General features: G+C 35.4%; 1 protein-coding gene across 2 annotated transcripts in view; it reads right to left on the bottom strand.

Annotated features, from left to right (window-relative positions):
- LMBRD1 (LMBR1 domain containing 1) overlaps positions 1–19,705 on the bottom strand; it is a 202,519-nt gene that overhangs the window by 13,175 nt on the left and 169,639 nt on the right. For both annotated transcript variants that reach the window (XM_058306941.1, XM_071218535.1), the window contains exons 12-14: positions 19,280–19,384; positions 17,397–17,546; positions 15,712–15,790 (exon numbers count right to left, since the gene is read on the bottom strand). In XM_058306941.1, coding sequence (XP_058162924.1) covers positions 15,712–15,790; positions 17,397–17,546; positions 19,280–19,384 — 334 coding nt within the window. The remainder of the gene's footprint in view (positions 1–15,711; positions 15,791–17,396; positions 17,547–19,279; positions 19,385–19,705) is intronic.

Consider the following 19,705-nt stretch of genomic DNA (forward strand, 5'->3'; position numbering starts at 1 on the left):
GCTCTTTTTGCTGTTATTTCCTTTAGCTCTCTTACATGAAGTCTTGTTTCCTTGAATATGTCACTCTGATGTATTCATTTATGCTGCTTTGTGGAAATTCCTTGAAGCCTAGGAGTAAAGTGCATCCCTTGAGTGATTATCTTCTGCCAGGTGCTCACTGCAAATGCCATTCTGGGATTACAGTGAAACCAATTTGCTCTGGTAATGTTTATTTGAACTGCAAATCTGCAAAGAGCTAGTTTGTGGTTACAGTTTTTCAGGATGTGATTCCTCCCTTCTTGTCAATAAGGCCAACTTTACTTTTCAGTTATCTGGAAGTAGTTCACCTTTACCTCTAGTTCCTTCTTAAGGCACATTTCTTGAGGCACCATAGCTTTATAAGAGGATGCAACTCCTATGAGATGCCACCATGAGAGACCTGTGCTGTCCAATATGATAGTCACTAGTAACGAGGCTACTAAAGTACTTGATAAGTGGCCAGTGTGACTGAGGAACTGAATTTTAAATTTTATTTAAACTAATTTAAATTTAAATTAAAAACTAAAGCAGTATAAAAAGTTTTTCTATTAAACATACCTTATTGCTTTGGCAGAATTATATTTTAGTTTAACCATTGAAAATTTAGTGTCTGAATTAAGATGTACTTTAAATAAAATATAAACTTATTAACTGTACTTTAATTACATTTTAAAATTATATTTTGGATAGAATGGATTAAATAAGATGTTATTTAACTAAATTAATGTCACCCATTTCTTTTTGTATTTCCTTTAATGTGGCTACTAGAAAATTTAAAATAACATATGTGACTTACATTCTATTTCTAGTGGACAGCACTGCTGTTGACTTTATTTCCTGTCCCTTCTGCCTCAAAGCTGAAGTTATGAAAACTGAAGCGTAAATAATCAAATTTGGTAAAGGCCCTTAAAACAAAGTAGCTTTAGTGATCTACTTCTTTGCTCTGGGATTTTTTTCCTTCATTTAGACCAACAGAGCATCAACATGATCTGGAGGGCTTGTTATGACACAAGATTCCTGGGTCTCACATCGAATTTCCGATCTAGTAGGACTTGAGTGGGACTTGATATTTACATTTCTAACAATTTCCCAGGGGATGCAGATGCTGCTGGTCCAAAGTCCATACTGACTAAGAACCACTGACTTAGAGTTTTTCCTTAATATCTTGTCAGCACTTTGATACTTTTAAGAAGTTTGGTATTTTATTCATAAGTTTTTGTTTTTGGTGTCTTCACTCTGAAGATCATTTCGAAATAGCCATTTAGATCTTCATCTCCTCTTGAACCCACCCTTAGCCTTCCACACTCCCTCACTCCCATCAAAACTGCTCTCATCAGAATCACGCAGTGAGCCTCACCAAGTCCTCATCTTGCTTGACTCATCCTGACAATGTTGAACTTTAACAATCACTATTTTCTAGGATCATGGGGTTTAATAAAGAAACCTCCCTACCTTTATGTGCTTACTGAAAAGAAATCCCTTCCCCATATGACTTAGGTGAGACTCATGGATATCCCCCTTGTTCACCTATAAGGCCAGACACAGACCCTTCAAAATTCCCATTTTTTAAAAAAATTGATAATCCCTGGCACTTGAAATAGTTGATAGCCTTCACTCGGCTTACAAAAAAGTACATTCACCTAATTTTTCTCCTATCTCACTAGTTGTTCCTTCTTAGTTCTCTTTTGCTTGTTCCTCTTCTTCTCTTCTTCTTGCCAACCAATTAATACTGGACAGTCCCAGGACATGATTCTTACACCTCTTCCATTCTCCATTTATACTCATTCTCTTGATGATACCATGTAGTCTTCTAGCTTTACTTCCCAGCCATCCCTGACTAATCCATCCTCTTCCCCAGAACTCCACATCCAACTCTACTGCCAACCTAAGATATCCACATGGATGTTTAATGAACACAACAAAAATATTCAAAACTGAACTCTATTTTCTCCCTTGATGAATGACAAAGAAATAGATATACGTATAAGCATTTGGAATTAAGAATAATACACTCATTTTGCAAAGACACAAGAGGTATTAGCTAAATAGCAAGTTCACTAATGCTTTTTAGTATGATTCCATATTAAAAATTAGATTTTTAGGGGAACAGATATGGCACAAGCAGTTGAGTACCCACTCCCACATGAGAGGTCCCATATTCAGTTCCTGGTACCTCCTAAAGACAAACAAACAATGAGCACACATCAAACAAAAACAACAACAAAAAAACAAGCAGTGAGCTGATGTGCCTCAAGCAGTTGAGTACCTGCCTCCCACATGGGAGGTCCCAGGTTCAGTTCCTCATGCCTCCTAAAGAAAAAACAGACAATGAGCAGATAACGAATGTAAACAACAACAACAACAAAAAACAATGAGCAAACAGATGAGAGAGCCATCTGGGGAAGGGGAGTCAGGTTAGATTTAAATATGACTTTCAAGCACACTTACACGCTTTTAGTTCATGTGGCATACAATATGTGAGTTTTTTAGAAAGCTTGATGAAAATACCAAAACACAACCACAGGAAGAAGAAATTTTCCTCATTTTTAAACCTCTTCACTTCTATTCTCTCCTACCTCAGCCTATACTACCCTAATAAAACTATTTTTTAAGACTTACTAGTTGCTAAAGTTCTCCTCAAATCATCAACATTATGGACTGCCAGGACACAAGACTCTTGGATACTATAATACCATGGTGTTCTGGTTCATCTTTCACTTTCCAGACCCTTATTCTCCTCCAATAATTCAGGTTTAACTCTTTGACCTCTGGTTTACTTTTATACCACCTGCAACTTTTCACTTTCACAGCTTTGATGACTGTGTCCATAATATTTAAAAAATGGTAATGACATTTTATGTTAATATTTAAAGGGCAGATGATATAGTAGTTTTACTTTTTGCTTTTCTCTCTCAAACAAAACTACCGTATCACCTGCCCTTTAAATTTAGAATAAAGAAACTTGGAATCTAGACACTCGCTTTAAAGTTCCAGGTCTCAGGAAGCGGACGTGGTTCAACTGATAGAGCATCCATCTATCATATGGAGGGTCCAGGGTTTGATCCCCAGGGCCTCCTGACCTGTGTGGTAAGCTGGCCCACGTGCAGTGCTGCCGTGCGCAAGGAGTGCGCCCCGTAAAGAGAGCCACCCCACGTGAAAAAAGTGCAGCCCGCCCAGGAGTGGTGCTGCACACATGGAGAGAGACACAGCAAGATGATGTAATAAAAAAGAGATGCAGTTTCCCAGTGCTGCTGGATAAGGCAAGCGGTGCAGAAGCACACACAGCAAATGGACACAGAGAGCAGACAACGGGGGGGGGGGGGGGGGGCAATAAATAAAATAAATGTTAAAAAGAAAAAAAAAATTTCCAGGTCTTCTCATACTATCTGTGTGCAACTTTGCACTCATTTCTTGGGGCCTTAGTTTCTGCATCTGCAAAATTATTTTTAGATGACTAAATTATTTAGATACCTTCTCTGTGGGCTTTTTTTTCTTTAACATTCTAGTTTATGTTTAAAACTTATGTGGCTCTTTATGTCCTTTATTCTCATTCACATGGTTTCCATAAAAACATGGGAAAAAGAAAAGACTAACATTAATGTTTTTAGAGGCATTCAGTACTGGGGGTTCTGTGAAAACAGGCAATCTATTTGTTGTCAAAAGCACATTTTTTTTTTGCCTTTTAAACAAGTTTTATTAATAGAGAGATAAAGAATATATTTTGAATCATCTTTTGTTGATGGGGTTTACTCCAGAACTTAGTATTCAAGTACTTTTTAAAGCAAAATATCAATACACAATTTACTAGTTTTTCTGTAACATTATTATTAGTTATTCAAAATAATTCTCACTTTTCCCTCTGCACTCCCTATATCTAATTATAAGCCTGTCATTGGCTTTTGATTTTAAGTCTGTTTAGTTTTTCAATAATTCATGTAGTTTAGTTTAACACATCAGTTTCTATTTTAGCATCATCTGCTACCTTAAGTTATGTTAACCAATTGTCCTAGTAAAATAAAATAAAAATATTCTCAAGCTAAAACTTACTCCTATAGATTATCTGATTACTTTTTAAGATTACCTATTTATATATTATATTATCAGATACACTTAATCCAAATAAACCCATGAAAATCAAGTCTGATTTATATAGATCATTCCATGTTCAGTTACTTTAATGTCAAAATGGCAATACAAGTTTCCTTAGAGAAAAAGATTAAAAACAGTTATTTGGGGAAGCGGACTTGGCCCAATGGATAGGGCGTCCGCCTACCACATGGGAGGTCCACGGTTCAAACCCTGGGCCTCCTTCACCCGTGTGGAGCTGGCCCATGTGCAGTGCTGATGTGCGAAAGGAGTGCCGTGCCATGCAGGGGTGTCCCCCACATAGGGGAGCCCCACGCACAAGGAGTGCGCCCTGTAAGGAGAGCCGCACAGTGCGAAAGAAAGTGCAGCCTGCTTAAGAATGGCACCGCACACATGGAGAGCTGACACAACAAGAGAAACATAACAAAAAGAAACACAGATTCCTGGTGCCACTGATAAGGATACAAGCAGTCACAGAAGAATGCACAGCAAATGTACACAGAGAGCAGACAACTGCGGGGGTGGTGGTGAATGGGGAGAGAAATAAATAAAAAATAAATCTTAAAAAAATAAAAAAATAAAAACGATTATTTGATAGGGTGCAGATATAGCTCAGTGGTTGAGTACCTGCTTCCCATGTTCGAGTTCCTGGGTTGAATCCCCAGTACCATCTTAAAATAAGTAAGTAGGGAAACGGACTTTGGCCCAGTGGTTAGGGCGTCCGTCTACCATATGGGAGGTCCGCGGTTCAAACCCCGGGCCTCCTTGACCCGTGTGGAGCTGGCCCACGTGCAGTGCTGATGCGCGCAAGGAGTGCCGTGCCACGCAAGGGTGTCCCCTGCGTGGGGGAGCCCCACACGCAAGGAGTGCGCCCGTGAGGAAAGCCGCCCAGCGTGAAAAGAAAGTGCAGCCTGCCCAGGAATGGCGCCGCCCACACTTCCCCTGCCGCTGACGACAACAGAAGCGGACAAAGAAACAAGACGCAGCAAATAGACACCAAGAACAGACAACCAGGGGAGGGGGGGGAATTAAATAAATAAATAAATCTTTAAAAAAAAAAAGTAAGTAAATAAATAAATAAATAAAAACAATCATATAAAGATAAATTTAAAAATATTATGTAGTTCTTTACTCTTGGAAGATAACTTTAATAACTTTGGTGCAAAAGTTCCAGAAATAATGATATATGTAAAGTATTCTTTACTGCAGATAAAACTGCATATTTCCAAGTAACCTGAGAATATAGCCTAAAGTGGTCTACCACAAAAGTGAAATCTTCTCTCTTAAGGAGTTAAATGTTCACGTTCTTCCTTAACGTTAAACAGCTTATCACATAGCTCATTTTGCTGTACTGCTATGTACTCATGGGGTATGGATATCCCAATTAAGGATGAGACTGAGGAAGCAAAAGTTCACTAAGATTCTGCATAAGCTACAATGGTTTAAAAACATTTGGTTTTAATGGTTTAAACACCATTAAGTCCCCACATGTAGCCAGAACTGTAGCTAAAAAGGTGATCCAATGTGAACACTTAAATAAACCATACACTATCTTAAAAAATCTGAACTTTAATAGAACCTTGATTAGAATGCAAGTCAATCATTTTCTGAATTGGGGTAGAAAAGAAGAGAACCTAGATTGAAAATAAGATAATTCAAGATGAATAATTATTGTATTAAAAAGGATATACTGAAATATACTGATATGGTTAGAAAATGACTATATTACTCTCCTTCCTTTTGGAATTCATTCACTGCCTGTTCCATATTCTCATTCTAATCAGAATCTTGAACCTTAAATATTTACTTAGAGCTAGTACTGACCTGAGAAAATTGCTTCTGCTTGTATCCCTCCCCAACCCAAGCATACAACCCCACACAATTGTGCCAATCAGAAACTCTCCTCTCTGTTTCTGATATATCCTGCCTTCAAGTCCCATCACTTCCACCTCTTTAATCTCTCAACTCTTTATCTCTTCCTTCCCAACCTACTGTCACTGCCTTAGTTTAGCTCCCTTTTACCTCTCACCTTGGTATTTCACTAGCCAACAAACTAGTTTCCTTATCTTCAGTCTTGTCTCTTACCTCCAGTCTCACACTATGCTGAATGGAGATTCTAAACATAAATCTGATTATATCTCTCCATTTCATTTTCATCAATGGTTCCCCAGTAGCTTTCAGGAATAAGCACAAACTCTTTACCATAGTGTATACAGCTCCTTCAAAACAACCCTCTTAACATCATTAACAGTGAAGCTGCTTTTGTATTCTCCCCACGATTCCATTTCAGAATTTAGGAGCTAAACACACTTGCATTTCTCTGTGTTGTCCTTTTTGGATACTACCGTTTCTCCTGATAAACTGCTATCACTTTTCAAAACTCTAAATTTTCTTGACTCCTCCTTTATCCTGTCACATAAGTCCTGGCTTAATTATATAAACACCATGTTTTCATGGCAGCCTATGTTTAGGCTGATCATATAGCACTTGCGATTTTAACTGTTAAATTTTGTTTCCCCAGCTAAAAGTTTTGAACTATGATGTTTCAGGCTTTGTTTCTATCGTATTTGATCTTTACAATGAACCTTAGTAAGTAGGTTGCAGAGCATATGTGAACGAAAGTGTTGTTTTCAGTGCTGAAAAGAATACCTGTTATGAAAAAAGATGCTGCAGCTTAAAGAAGAAAAAAAATATAACAATTATTTAAAATCTTAACACAAGCAAAACTGTTTCTCAACACCCATCATTTATCTTTCTTGCTAGTAACTTCTAGCCTTCTGTTTCCTGTTCTCTATAGTTGATATAATTGCCTTTACAAAGATAAGCAGTGACTTTCTGATTTCCTTAGTTACAGCTAAACTCCTCCAATTCTACTCAACTAACCCTTCACTCCAGATCTAATTCTTTCTTCAAAACATCTCCTAATTTAGCTTCAAAACGTCTACCCAATTTTCTTTAAAAGACAATTACCAAGAAATCTTTCAGGTATATATAAAATAATCTAATACTCTGTATCACAACCAAGATTTAGTAGGTTTAGCATTTTGCACATCTGTTTCAATACTCAGATTTAGTAAGTTTACCAATTTGCATATGTTTTAATACTCAGATACAGTTGAAGCCTTCCTTGTATGCCTCTCAGATTCCATTCTCCTATTTGCACCTCTAGGGAAGTCAACTGGACTTAGGATGAGCTGTATACCTCTGCTTTAGGGGACAAAGATCTGCAGTGAGCCTTGCTTGGCTTGTATTGCCATTCTCTCTCTCTCCGGGTTTTCCTTTCAGGGTTCTCTTGTTTGCTACAATTCCTAATTTATGGCTGGGAATTGTGTTCATTCTCTATCGCCTTAGAACCATGATAGTAGAACTGAGATGCATCTATTGAGATCACCCTTATGTAATTTTCATATTTATTTTAGGTATTGATGCTGGACCTTGGGGTATACATGTATGATTTCAAGGAACCTCATTGTTGTCAGATACTGACACAATGTAGGACTTCTAAAAAAAACTCAATGTAGGGAAACGGACTTGGCCCAGTGGTTAGGGCGTCCGTCTACCACATGGGAGGTCCGCGGTTCAAACCCCGGGCCTCCTTGACCCGTGTGGAGCTGGCCCATGCGCAGTGCTGATGCGCGCAAGGAGTGCCCTGCCACGCACGGGTGTCCCCCGCGTAGGGGAGCCCCACGCGCAAGGAGTGCACCCGTAAGGAGAGCCGCACAGCGCGAAAGAAAGTGCAGCCTGCCCAGGAATGGTGCAGCCCACACTTTCCATGCCGCTGACGACAAAAGAAGCGGACAAAAGAAACGACGCAGCAAATAGACACAGAGAACAGACAACCGGGGGAGGGGGGAATTAAATAAATAAATCTTTTAAAAAAAAATTAAAAAAAATACTCAATGTACTGGATGCCTTATTCCATCCTCAACCCTATCTACTTATCAAGGAATATAAGCAGTAATTTGGACCTGAATTGGGAAGGGACTTTAGTTTCCTGGGTGCTAAAACAAATGCCATACAATGAGCTGGCTTAACTACAGGAATTTATTGGCTCATTGTTCCAGAGATCATAAGGCTTGCTTCCTCCCAGGGTGGGTGTCTCCTTGCTGGTCAGCAATCTTTGGGGTTTCTCAGCTTTTTCTTCATATGGCAATATATTTGATGGTGTTCTGTCCTTTCTTTTCCGGGTTCCATTGACTTCTAGCTACTGGCTAGTCCTCCATGGCTTTACCCTCCGTGTCCAAATGCCTTTGCTTATGAAAACTTCAGCCATATTGGATTAAGACCCATCCTCATTCAGTTTGGGTACACCATAACCAATAACATCTTAAAATGCCGTATTTACAAATGAGTTCATATCCAGAGGACCAGGGGTTGGGACCTGAACATGCCTTTTCTAGGGGACTTGATTTAATCCCCAACAGTACTATAGAAATGTTATAATGGAGTAAAAAGGGTTTTGTACTGAATCTTTACTGAAGAATTCTTTTTACATCTCAAAATGGGCTTAAAATGTGTTGGTGCTCTAAGGTTTATTAATAGTCTCTATAAACAAAATAGGTTTTTGTGTTCTCTTTGTTACCCTGGGACACTAGGCTGACCAAGGGGTATGCGTATGTGCTTGGGATGAGAATGGGACTATTTCTTAGTACTAATAAAAAGGAATTCCCATATGATCTCTTCATCTGCTTCTTTTCTCATCTCTATGCTTTCTTTCAGGACAATCTTATTCAGTCTGATGCATATATCAACTCTATGGTTAGTCTCTCATCCTCTGGTTATTCAGTGGAATAGTTATCAAGATATGGCTGTGAAGGAACTTTGCAGATGGGATTAAGACTACTAATCAGTTGACTTTAAAACAGAGCATCCTGTATTACCCAGGGGAGTCCAATGTAATCACATGAGCACTTAAAAGCAGAATAGGAAAGTAGAAGAGCAGGAAGGAACTACGAACAGAGGGAGATATCAGAGAGATTTGAAGTGTAAGAGATTCTACCTATCTTTGCTGGCTTTGAAGATGGAGGTAGAGGGCCATGAGTCAAGGAATGTGGACAGCCTTGAGAAGCTGAGAATGACCCTATGAATTGAGAACCAGTAAGTGAACAGGCACCTGAGTCCTATAATTTCATGGAATTGAAATCTGCCACCTAAATGAGCCTGGAAACAGATTTGCTCTTAGAACCTCTGGGAAGTATAGTTCTGCTGAAACTCGATTTCTGCCTTGTAAGACCCTAAGACGAGGAACCAATCAAGCCTTCCTTCTGGCCTACAGAACTGAGATAATCAATCTGTGTTATTTTAGGATGGTAAATTTGTGGTAATTTGTTACAAAGCAACAGAAAACAATACACTTGATTTGTCCCATCCTTTTCTACTCCTGTCACAATCCTTAATATAACAAGAATTTCCAACATTACCTGTCGAGTGACAGGAGCCTCACTAATAATACATATATTTCATTAATGTAAAAGTTATCTCAGGGATGAAGTCAAAACTCATATGGAATAAAAAACCTCTAATTTCAAATTAACTTGTTTCATCCTTTTACTCAATATGCAATGCTTCTGCCACAATTTATTGTTATTATAACATGACTAAATACAGTTATGCTTTGTTAATGCAGGTTCATTCTCTGCATTGAATATCCTATGTTTTTTTGTTCATTCATTTTGATTTAACTCATATGTTCTGGGTCCAGCAGAAATGCTATACTTGCCCCCTAGGCAAAAAAAAGAAAAAAATCATCATCCCCTTCTGCCTTCCTATAACATTTTGTTAATAATTTCATTATAACTTGCCATTTATTTTTTGTTGTATTACAGTGATTTATTTTGATATACAACTCCTCTATTAGGCTGCATACTTTTTGAAGACAGAGACTATGTATTTGTTTTCTCTGACACTTTTTCTCTATACTTAACACAGTACTCACAATGTCTACTGTATTTCTGTTAATGCACACTGATCTCATCTATTTTGCCCAAAATATTTTTAAAATTTCCAAATGTATACATTCCTTTTAACACTGTTTTATTTATATATATATATATTATCTATATTTAGCTTTATGTTTGCAATTAATATAAAAATGTGAATGTTAAAGGTCCTTTGTCATGATCCCACGTAAAATTTACAACTTGACTTCTAACTTGCTCAGTTGACTCATTTAGAACATTTAAACAATACATTACCTACCTAAAGCAGGTTAGTAAAACAGGGAATTAACAGACAGATCTGGAATCTGGCAAGAAGTCCACGGGGACCTCAACAACCCCAAGACGGCTGCTGGAAGACCCTCCCCTAGATTCTGCCACTCAGAAGACAACTTCCCCTGGAAGCCAGAAGCCCGGGATATTCCTCAATGACTTTATAATTGGGCCCTCCTGGGAGACTGATGGGAGAAACAAGCAATCAAAATGGTAAACAGCTGGAACTCCTCCCCTGCCATTAGCAAAGCGGTGGGATAGTTAACAGTTTAAAAAGGCATGCACAGGGCCTAAGCTCTCTTCTTGTGCACTCTCTTGCCTGTGGACTGCTGCCTGCCCTTGGCACATTACTCTTGCCATTTTTCCTCTGCCATGTGGCCACACAAGTAAAACCTGGGCATTTATAACCTATAATAGGGAATTGTAGTCTATAAATCAGCCTGCTTGACCACTTTTGACCCCCTTCCTCTCTACCTGGGACCCCTGATCTGTTATTTTCTCCCATTTCTCTGCCTTCCTTACCTGAATAAATTACTGGCTTAACTCACTGATGTGCTCTTGAAATTCATTTCTCCAACATAGTCAAGAACCTAAATATAATCTGGGAACATATTTATCATGATAAATTAATACTGTCATTGATTACTGTTAAATTCTGTTCTTTAACAGATTATTTTAAATCCAAAATGCCTACAGACCATTTTTAGTTGAATCACTCTTTTGAATCCTAAACATTATAAATTAAAACTAGGGTTTTGATAAATGTCAGTTCATTCATTTATGAACAAAATATTACTTTTAAAAAGTCTCTAAAATGTATTAATATTATTAAGAGATCAATTTATGTATTTTTAGAAATTATTGCTCTAAGATCTTTCCAAGGAGATTTCTTTTTCTTTTCTTAGAAATAATTTCAATTTTAACACTATAAATTATAATTTTTGTTTCTAAATCTAAAAATCATTCTCCAAAGTTTTGTCACTTACAACAGACACAAGGCAAAGTAGCATCGAGTGTTTTATGGATTATTTATGTTAGAGCATCATCTATTCTAGTCAAATGTTCCCACCAAAAATGTCACAAAGAATAAGGTGATGATTTTTTTTTTCTTTACATGCTGAGGTATACTAGTTTGTGCCATAGCAGTCTGTAGTGGATTGAATTGTATACCCAATTTGGACATATTTTTGGTCTTGGTCCAACCTATTGTAAATAAGATCTCTTCCAAGAAGTTACTTCAGTTAAAGTGTGGCCCAAATGATTCATGTTGGGCTTTAACCTGTATGACTAGAATCTTTTATAAACAAAGAAGAAACTGCTGGGAGCAGTTGCAAGTCAAAAGAACCCAGAAGAGTGTAAATTACAATGTAAACTATAATCCATGCGATGTAGTAGTACTCCAAAATGTATTCATCAAATGCAGTGAATGTGCCACACTGATGAAAGAGGTTGTTGATGTGGGAGGATGGTGGGGGGGAGATATGGAAACTCTTATATTTTTTGAATGTAACATTTTGGGTGATCTATGTATCTTTTTAAAAAAAAAGACAATAAAAATAAATTAAAAAAAAAAAAAGAACCCAGAAGAGACACAGTCATGTACATTGCCATGTGACAGAAAAGCCCAAAAAACCCCTAAGATTGCTGACCAGCTAAAAGATAGCAATCACAGGATGAAGCAAAACTTCTAGCCTCTGTGCCATTAAATTCTTGCAGTTAAATCAACCCTTTTATATATATTTGTTTTAGCAGTTTGGAACTAAAAAATACCATAAGTGCCAACAAATCTCCACCTCTATATTGTCTAATTTCATGTCCTAATCTGCTTATTTCTTTTGATCATTTTCTTTAAAGTATTCTTTTAAAAATCTACCCTGCCACCCCAAATTCAACGAATGTATTTCTACCACCCTATTCAGGCATCCACAGATAAATTGAAAGTTTACAGGTGCTACGGAACAAAAAAAAGATTGGAAAGAATAAATCAAATCCATAAACCCAAAGGGGATGTTACTGAACTCAAAGTAATGTTTCAAAAGGTTAAGACAACTTAAATAGTTTTATCTCCATCACTAATGTTTAAGAAAAATAACCATACTTCAAAGGGAATCATTTTTAACTACTGTAAATTAGACTGCAAAAGAAAAATACTGAATCTGATTAATAAAAAATTTATAGTTGAGTATCATTAGACTAAAGCTTATTGATCTATAATATACAGATTTACTCAGTTCAGAAAGATAAGGCCCTTCAATGTTGCAACATAATTTTGAATCCTTTGTTTTTCACTGTTTTTCTACTAAGGTTTCAATACTAGTATAATAATTTGAGGAGCAAAATCTATTTCAGAGTTCAGTATCATCTCTTCCTTAGTAAAATAAAATAAATGGATTTCAAATCAACCCAATAGTAATTTTCACTCTAATTCACCTAAAGACAACCCAAAGCACTTCAACTATCACTATACTTGTTACATTTAAAATAAAGATCTGAGACTAAAGTCTAATAATGAAGTAGAATTGGAAAATTAAGTGGTATTGACACTAACAAATTGTACTATTATTTATTGGCGTAAAATAAAGCTATACTCACTGTATTTGTTTCTCCATCTTGATTTTTCTCCTTTCTCTAAGTTTTAGTCTCTTCCTTTATTTTCTTACGCATCCTGAATCTGTAGTTCATCACTTTATTCTCTAATCTCAACTTTCACTTGTCTTTTGCTTTCCATCCTCAAATCCCCAATTCTACTGCAATCTTTCAGCCTACCTTCCCCAGATAACCTAGGCACTGATGAAGAACAGTCATATCAACTGTGCAGATTTATTCAACAGAAATACAAATCTATGATTTCATTTCTGTTCTGATATATTTTTCTAACATTTAACTTATTTTCAGTAAAACCCTTCTTCTTTTCTCCTCTATGACATAGCAAAAACTTCTGCTACTTTTCTTCAATTTTCTACCCTATGGCCTACTCATTATCAGCAGACGATCTGCACTTATATTTCAGAGCAAACTGATGCAAACATATAGAAATGTGAACTTCCTGCCCATCCTCACTTTAAGAAATTAGTCAATCTACTTCTTGCTTCTTTCTTTGCAACTTAGAGAAAGAGGTATATTCCTTATTCTATCTAAACCATTCTGGCTTTGGTATACTTAATATCATCTCTTCTGTACCTGCATGATAACTGGGCCATCATTCATCCTCTCTGACACTTTTCTTTAACCCCTCCCTCTCTACTAGTTCCATCCCATCATCCCTGAAGTCTCTTGTAATCTAAAAAAATAACAAAACTTTCTTGACCCTGCACTCCTTTTCTAGTTTCCATCCAATCTTGCTCAGACTCTATTTTGAATTTCTATAAAGATTAATGACAACTCAGCCTTTACTGTTTCTTTTTATTCAATGCAATTAGTTTTATCTCCATCACTAAAATTTTTCTCACTTATTTTCAGTATTTTCCATAGTAGCTTCTTCATCTCCTTGCTCTTAAATTATTTTCATCAGAGTTCCAGTCTCCAGTATCTTTCCAGTCTCTATTCTCTGAGTTCCTTATAAATACATCCAAATGCCCCCGAGTTCTCCATCTGACTGTCCCTGAAACATCTCAAGTCAACTAATTATTTCTCTCTAATCTTAATATTTTTTTAAATCTCAGAGGGTAATACCAAAATTACCAAACTATCCAGAAACCGACAGATCATTCTAGAATCTTTCCTTCTTCTTACTACTGCTCTAGTTCCAAGCAATAAAAAAATTGTCTCAATTTACTCCTTAAATTTCTGTCCCCATTCTACATCCTTATGACCACTGCCTTGGTTCAGGGTTTTACCACCTCTCCTGAGTTACTATAAATAGCACCACCTCCCCTCAACTGATCTCCATGCTTCTGGTCTCAATTTCTCAAATCCTTTCTCTAAAACTGCTATAATTAAGTTACTGAAAAATAAATTGGATCATAACTTTCATTTTATTTCTTAAAACCCTTCATTGACTTTTTTTTTTTTTTAAGGAGGTACAGATCGAATCCAGGACCTTATATATGGGAAGTAGGTGCTCAACCACAAGCTACATCTGCTTTCCAATGAGAGTTGGTTTTTTGTTTTGTTTTGTTTTTAGGAGACAGCAGAGATCAAACCCAGACCCCATACAAGGGAAGCAGGCATTCCTACACTGACTCTTTAAGTCACTTTCTAAAATCTTTTGCATTCTAATACCTAAGTCTTCAACCTCATTTCCTCCCTCCCTCCATGCCTCCTACAATACCTAATTTAAAAAACAATTTAAAAAACAATTTAAAATTACCTACAATTTAAAAAACAAAACAATAATTATGTTTTAAATTCTCTTGAATATACACCCATGCAGTTTAAGGATAATTTTGTTTGTGGATTTCCTCCCCTATACCTAGAACAGCCTTCCCTTGATGCACATACTTGACACATTCTTCTTTAATCTTGAAATGCATTTCTGGTATCCCTTTTCTGAAGCCTTTCTTTTTGACCACCACTCCATAATGAACCTCTCCAGGTAGAGTTAATCACTTCTTCCTCTGGGCTATCACTTTACTTCATGTTATATTTATCACATTATATAACTGACCCAGTTGAAAACTCAGATTTTATCTTTTTCATAATGGTATCCATGAATGATTAATAAAGATATGCAATGCATTTGACACCTTACTTTACCCTGAAATAAAAACATTTTGAATGCAGGGTTAGAAGAAACTTTTGCAAATTCTGAAAAAATCAATCTGGAATCCTCACTCAGCATTGAATACTGTAGTATTAAAAGGGTGAACATCACCTTAACAACTAACAGAGAACAGGTCACATAATTCTCTAAAAACCCAGAGAGGTTAAGAACATAAAATCACAGAGTTTTTGTCAGAAAATACATAAAGTACTTAGCCTATCTGGTACCTGTACAGTGTACCTGGAAAAAATTGTATGTTCTTAAAAGTTAGATGCTATTATTTAACACTTTTTATTCTAAAGTTGCTAGAATTGGATGGATTAAAAGTTGTTCTAAGTCAAAGGTACTTTTGGTCTTGGTCTTGAAAATTATGGATTACACCAATATTCTCTTGAGGTATTTCAAGGGGAAAAAATCATCTAAGAGTTATTTCTTATTATCCTAGTAAATGTGATAAATAACAAGTACTTCTAGTTTCTCTATAACTAACAAATCTGTATTGGTCTTTCCCCTAATGGGAAAAGTCTAATGAAAAATTCTGAGTCTAATCAAGAGACCTAGCAAATCTACTTTTGAAATAATTAGTTTCTTGTTTAACACATATTAAAACAAATGTATCAAATGATTAACACAATCAAATGAGGACAATTCTTAAAGAGTTATAAATTCTAAGATAACTGATAGATGCTGGTTTACCTTCAGGGGCATCTGCATCACATCTTTTTGGCACAGACATGGTTGAATTACCTCTATGGTCATTAAAAGTTGTATTGCTCTGGAAAATAAAAATATAGTTAAAATGTATATATTACACTAATAAATATATTTTGATTTAAAAAGTCACATTATGAAACTTGTATTGTTTTTACTTACACTGTTTTTACTTAAACTACATTTTTTGAATATTCTAAAAGGTTATGTAAAATCTGAATTAGAAGATAATGGTACACTGAAATTTTGCAACAATCCTTTAAGTCCTATGATGATCAACAGAGTTTTTTTTCTAGAACAAGACCTATTTCTAGTCCAAACATGGAATCCAAAAATAAAGAGACTACTTATTTTTCTAGTGTGGAACAAGAAAAGAATATCTTCTGCCCATGCAAAAGCATGATCTTCATTCATTCACAGAAGAATGTTTAATAAGCATGAGCTAATAAACTAAATCCAGGGGAAAAGAGGCAGGAAGAAAATAAAAAAGGTATAAGAAGCGAGAAATATGATTTAGGTAATCTTCTAGTAGTATTTCCCAAACTCAGGTTATTTGTGTACCTTCATTGTGATTTGTACCATATCTTTGTTCCATTGAGGGGTTCTGAATAAGGGGTCCTTGCACTTGAATTAAAATTTAAAAAATTATTCTTGTAGGGACATGTTGGTGCAGGTGTGATATATTTATTAAATAATTCACAGTATTGTGTGGACTTGGTAAGGGGTCTACGGTTTTCACCTGACTGGCAAAGGGGTCTGTGGAACAAAGAACCACTGATTTACATTATTACTTACTTAATATTTTTCAGGAAACTTTTTTTTTTAAACACTTAGCAATACCATGGATAGTACTGATTAAGAATTTAATGTGCATATTATATGTTTTTGCTTCTACTTACATGTTAAAGTAAAGTTAGATTGGAAGAAATATAGGATCAAGCACTAAGGTATAAAGAAAGAGTAATCTAGTCAGACAGAGAAATAATGAAAGGTTCCATTAAGGCAAGGCTTAAACTAGGCCCTGAAACATGATATGATGTAAATTGTTAAAACTGCAAGAGGTATGGTATTTTAGGAGAAGGAAACAAACAAAACAAAGGTTGCATCAGAAATAGTAAAAATATTTTAAATGGTCAGAAAATCTAAATTGGTTGTTCAATTACAACTAGGAACCACAGCCAGCTTTTAAGAGATCAAGAACATAAAGAAATCAGTGGAACAGGTATAGAGATAGAAATAATGTTTTTAAAAAATCCATTTACCCACGAATAAAGATATTTATTAAGACTCTCCTGTGAAATTCATAGTACAATGAGAAGACATACTATGTGCATCAAAACATTTTTGGGGAGCTGTATTATTAAAATTTATTAAAATATTTAAAGCATTTTGGAGGAAGCACTATGAGTTTCAATAAAGTGCTGAGATAAAGCTCAGTAACTTATGATCATGGGAACCATTTATGGAACTATTATGATTCTATGTGTTATTTTAAAAAGAACTTCCTAGGAAACATATAAAATGCTCAAAAATAAATGAAAAATCATTTTGAGCAATATTTTATTCTGATGACATAATATTCCTATGTCAGGCTTCTTATAATAAAATTTGCTCTGAAATACCACTATCTTTAAAATATCAAAATAATCAAGTTTAAAATTTGCACCTACCTCTATTAAGTAATTTTGGCTTCCATACATAACATACTGGGGAGCAAGACTATAAATCATGTAGCTAGTGTGAAGGACAATAAGCAGAAGTATCATGCAGAGGAATAAGAGTGCTTGGGGCCTGGTTTTACCTCTTCTGATTTTATATAACTAGAAAGAAAAAGGACAGTGATAAGATATCAGCAATATATTTTATTTTTAAGGCATTAGGTCCCACTCCCTGTGTTAGGGATAATCAGTTGTATTTCTTTTTTTCTTTTTCTTGAGTTTTTCTTTTTTCCCAAAGTAAATTTTAAAAAATTCTTAATCATTCCAAAAAATTATAAGAATGGCTTTACTTTTATATTTCATTTAAAAGAATGACAAACTAGCTATATCCAAAGGATCCTATAAATGACCTATTACATATCAGAACCTGGAGAAAACATAAGTATTCACATGGTCTGTTTCCAGACAAAACTTCTAATCTTATTTTGTAATAACATCTGTTATAAGTTCACAAAGCTAAGAATAATTGTGAATATTCTCTGGTTCCATCTAAAGATTAGAAGAATGAGATTTAACTGTAAGTACTAGTAATGTATTTACACCTATATATAATTTTCCTATAGAAGAACAGACATGTCACATATTTATAAATATCCATTTCTATGAAATACTTGTGATACCCTCATATTATAATATGCTATAAAATTTAGTTCATGATAAGTTACAATAACTTTGACAACAGACATTTTCACAAATATCTATACTACAGGGCAACTAAATATGGCAACTGAAATATAGGGAAGTTGGTGACTCGCTCCATTTCAATGACAGAGCACAATTTTATTTTAGCTACTAAGAACCTCATTGTTTTATTACTAGATTGTACTACAATGCAGAGTAAAAGAATTCCAATTCTGGGTGGGATGAAAATATGCTAAAAAACATATCTACATTTCCCAGCTTCCCTTACAGCTAGTGGTGACCATGTTACATGTTAAAAATTGAAAGGAAAACAGAAGTCTGCTAGAGATATCTGGGAGGACCATGCTTTATTGATATAGGGGTCACCCCTTTCTCCTAACCATCTTTTTCCCTAACAGGATAAATGGAACTGCAACAACCATTATGTAACCATGAGGGAGAGGCAAAAAAAAAAAAACAAAACACAGAGACACTGAACCTGACATAGCTACTGAAGCAACTCTAGATGTTTGTTTTTTTGTTTGTTTTAGTCAGCCCACTGTTTAACTGGGTTTTCTTTTACTCACAACTGAAAGCAGTCACTGCTTGATATAGCTTCATTTAAACATTTTAAATTTATCTCCAAATAGGTATAAGAAGAAAATATTTCTTTTTCCAATCATATAGTAAACTTTAATTCCTAGTAGGAAGGGCCATCTGTTGAGTCTCAGTGTATCCACTTGTGCTTCAATGTGTTTCTCTGAAGCCAAACACGAAGGAAACTAATTATTATATCTAGACCAGGGTTTCACAACCTCAGCAATACAGACAGTTTGAGCCAGATAAGTCTTTGTTTAGAGGGCTGGCTGTCCTGTGCACTGTAAGATACTTAATAGCCTCACTGGCCTCTACTCTTGAGATGCCTGTAGCAACTCTCAGTTGTAACAACTTTTCATGTTTCCAGACATTGTAAATGTCTCCTGGGTGGGGCTGTCACTTCAGTTGAGAACCACTGCTCTATATAAAAAGCACTTTTATGTTAACATGAAATGAAAAAGCTAGTTTTTCCATCACTTTTGCTATCAAAACATAGCTTCTGTATTATAAATCTAAGAAACTTGCAATGACAGACATTAGGCACAAAGAAATGAGAAAAAATTTAGAGTAGAACTGTGATAGGAAAAAATAAAAATAAAAATTGAATATATACTCACTCTAATCCAAAAGAACCATATCCCAATGTTTCGAATCCCCGCCATTGAAGTAAAAATAAAGTACATAATAATAATTGTTATAAGAATATAATCAAGAGGAAAAACCTGGGAAAAAAAAAGACCAAATTAAACAATATACAAAATGTAAGGGCTCTAAAAATCATATAAAATTAACTGAAAATGTCATTATTCATATTTTGCAAATGTTTAAAATATCAAACCTGATTTAGATGAGACTACTGTGACAATACAAAAAAAAATCCTAAAAAATTATTACCAACTTATTTAGTACCATTATCTAAGAAAAATTCTCTAACAAATTAAACTAAAAAGATTACATTTATATGTGGAATAAAAGACTACACTAAAAATGAAAACTGGGAAGTGGATGTGACTTAAGCAATTGAGCACCTACCAACCACATGG

Source organism: Dasypus novemcinctus, chromosome 11 (assembly GCF_030445035.2).
Source record: "Dasypus novemcinctus isolate mDasNov1 chromosome 11, mDasNov1.1.hap2, whole genome shotgun sequence".
Taxonomy (NCBI): Eukaryota; Metazoa; Chordata; class Mammalia; order Cingulata; family Dasypodidae; genus Dasypus; species Dasypus novemcinctus.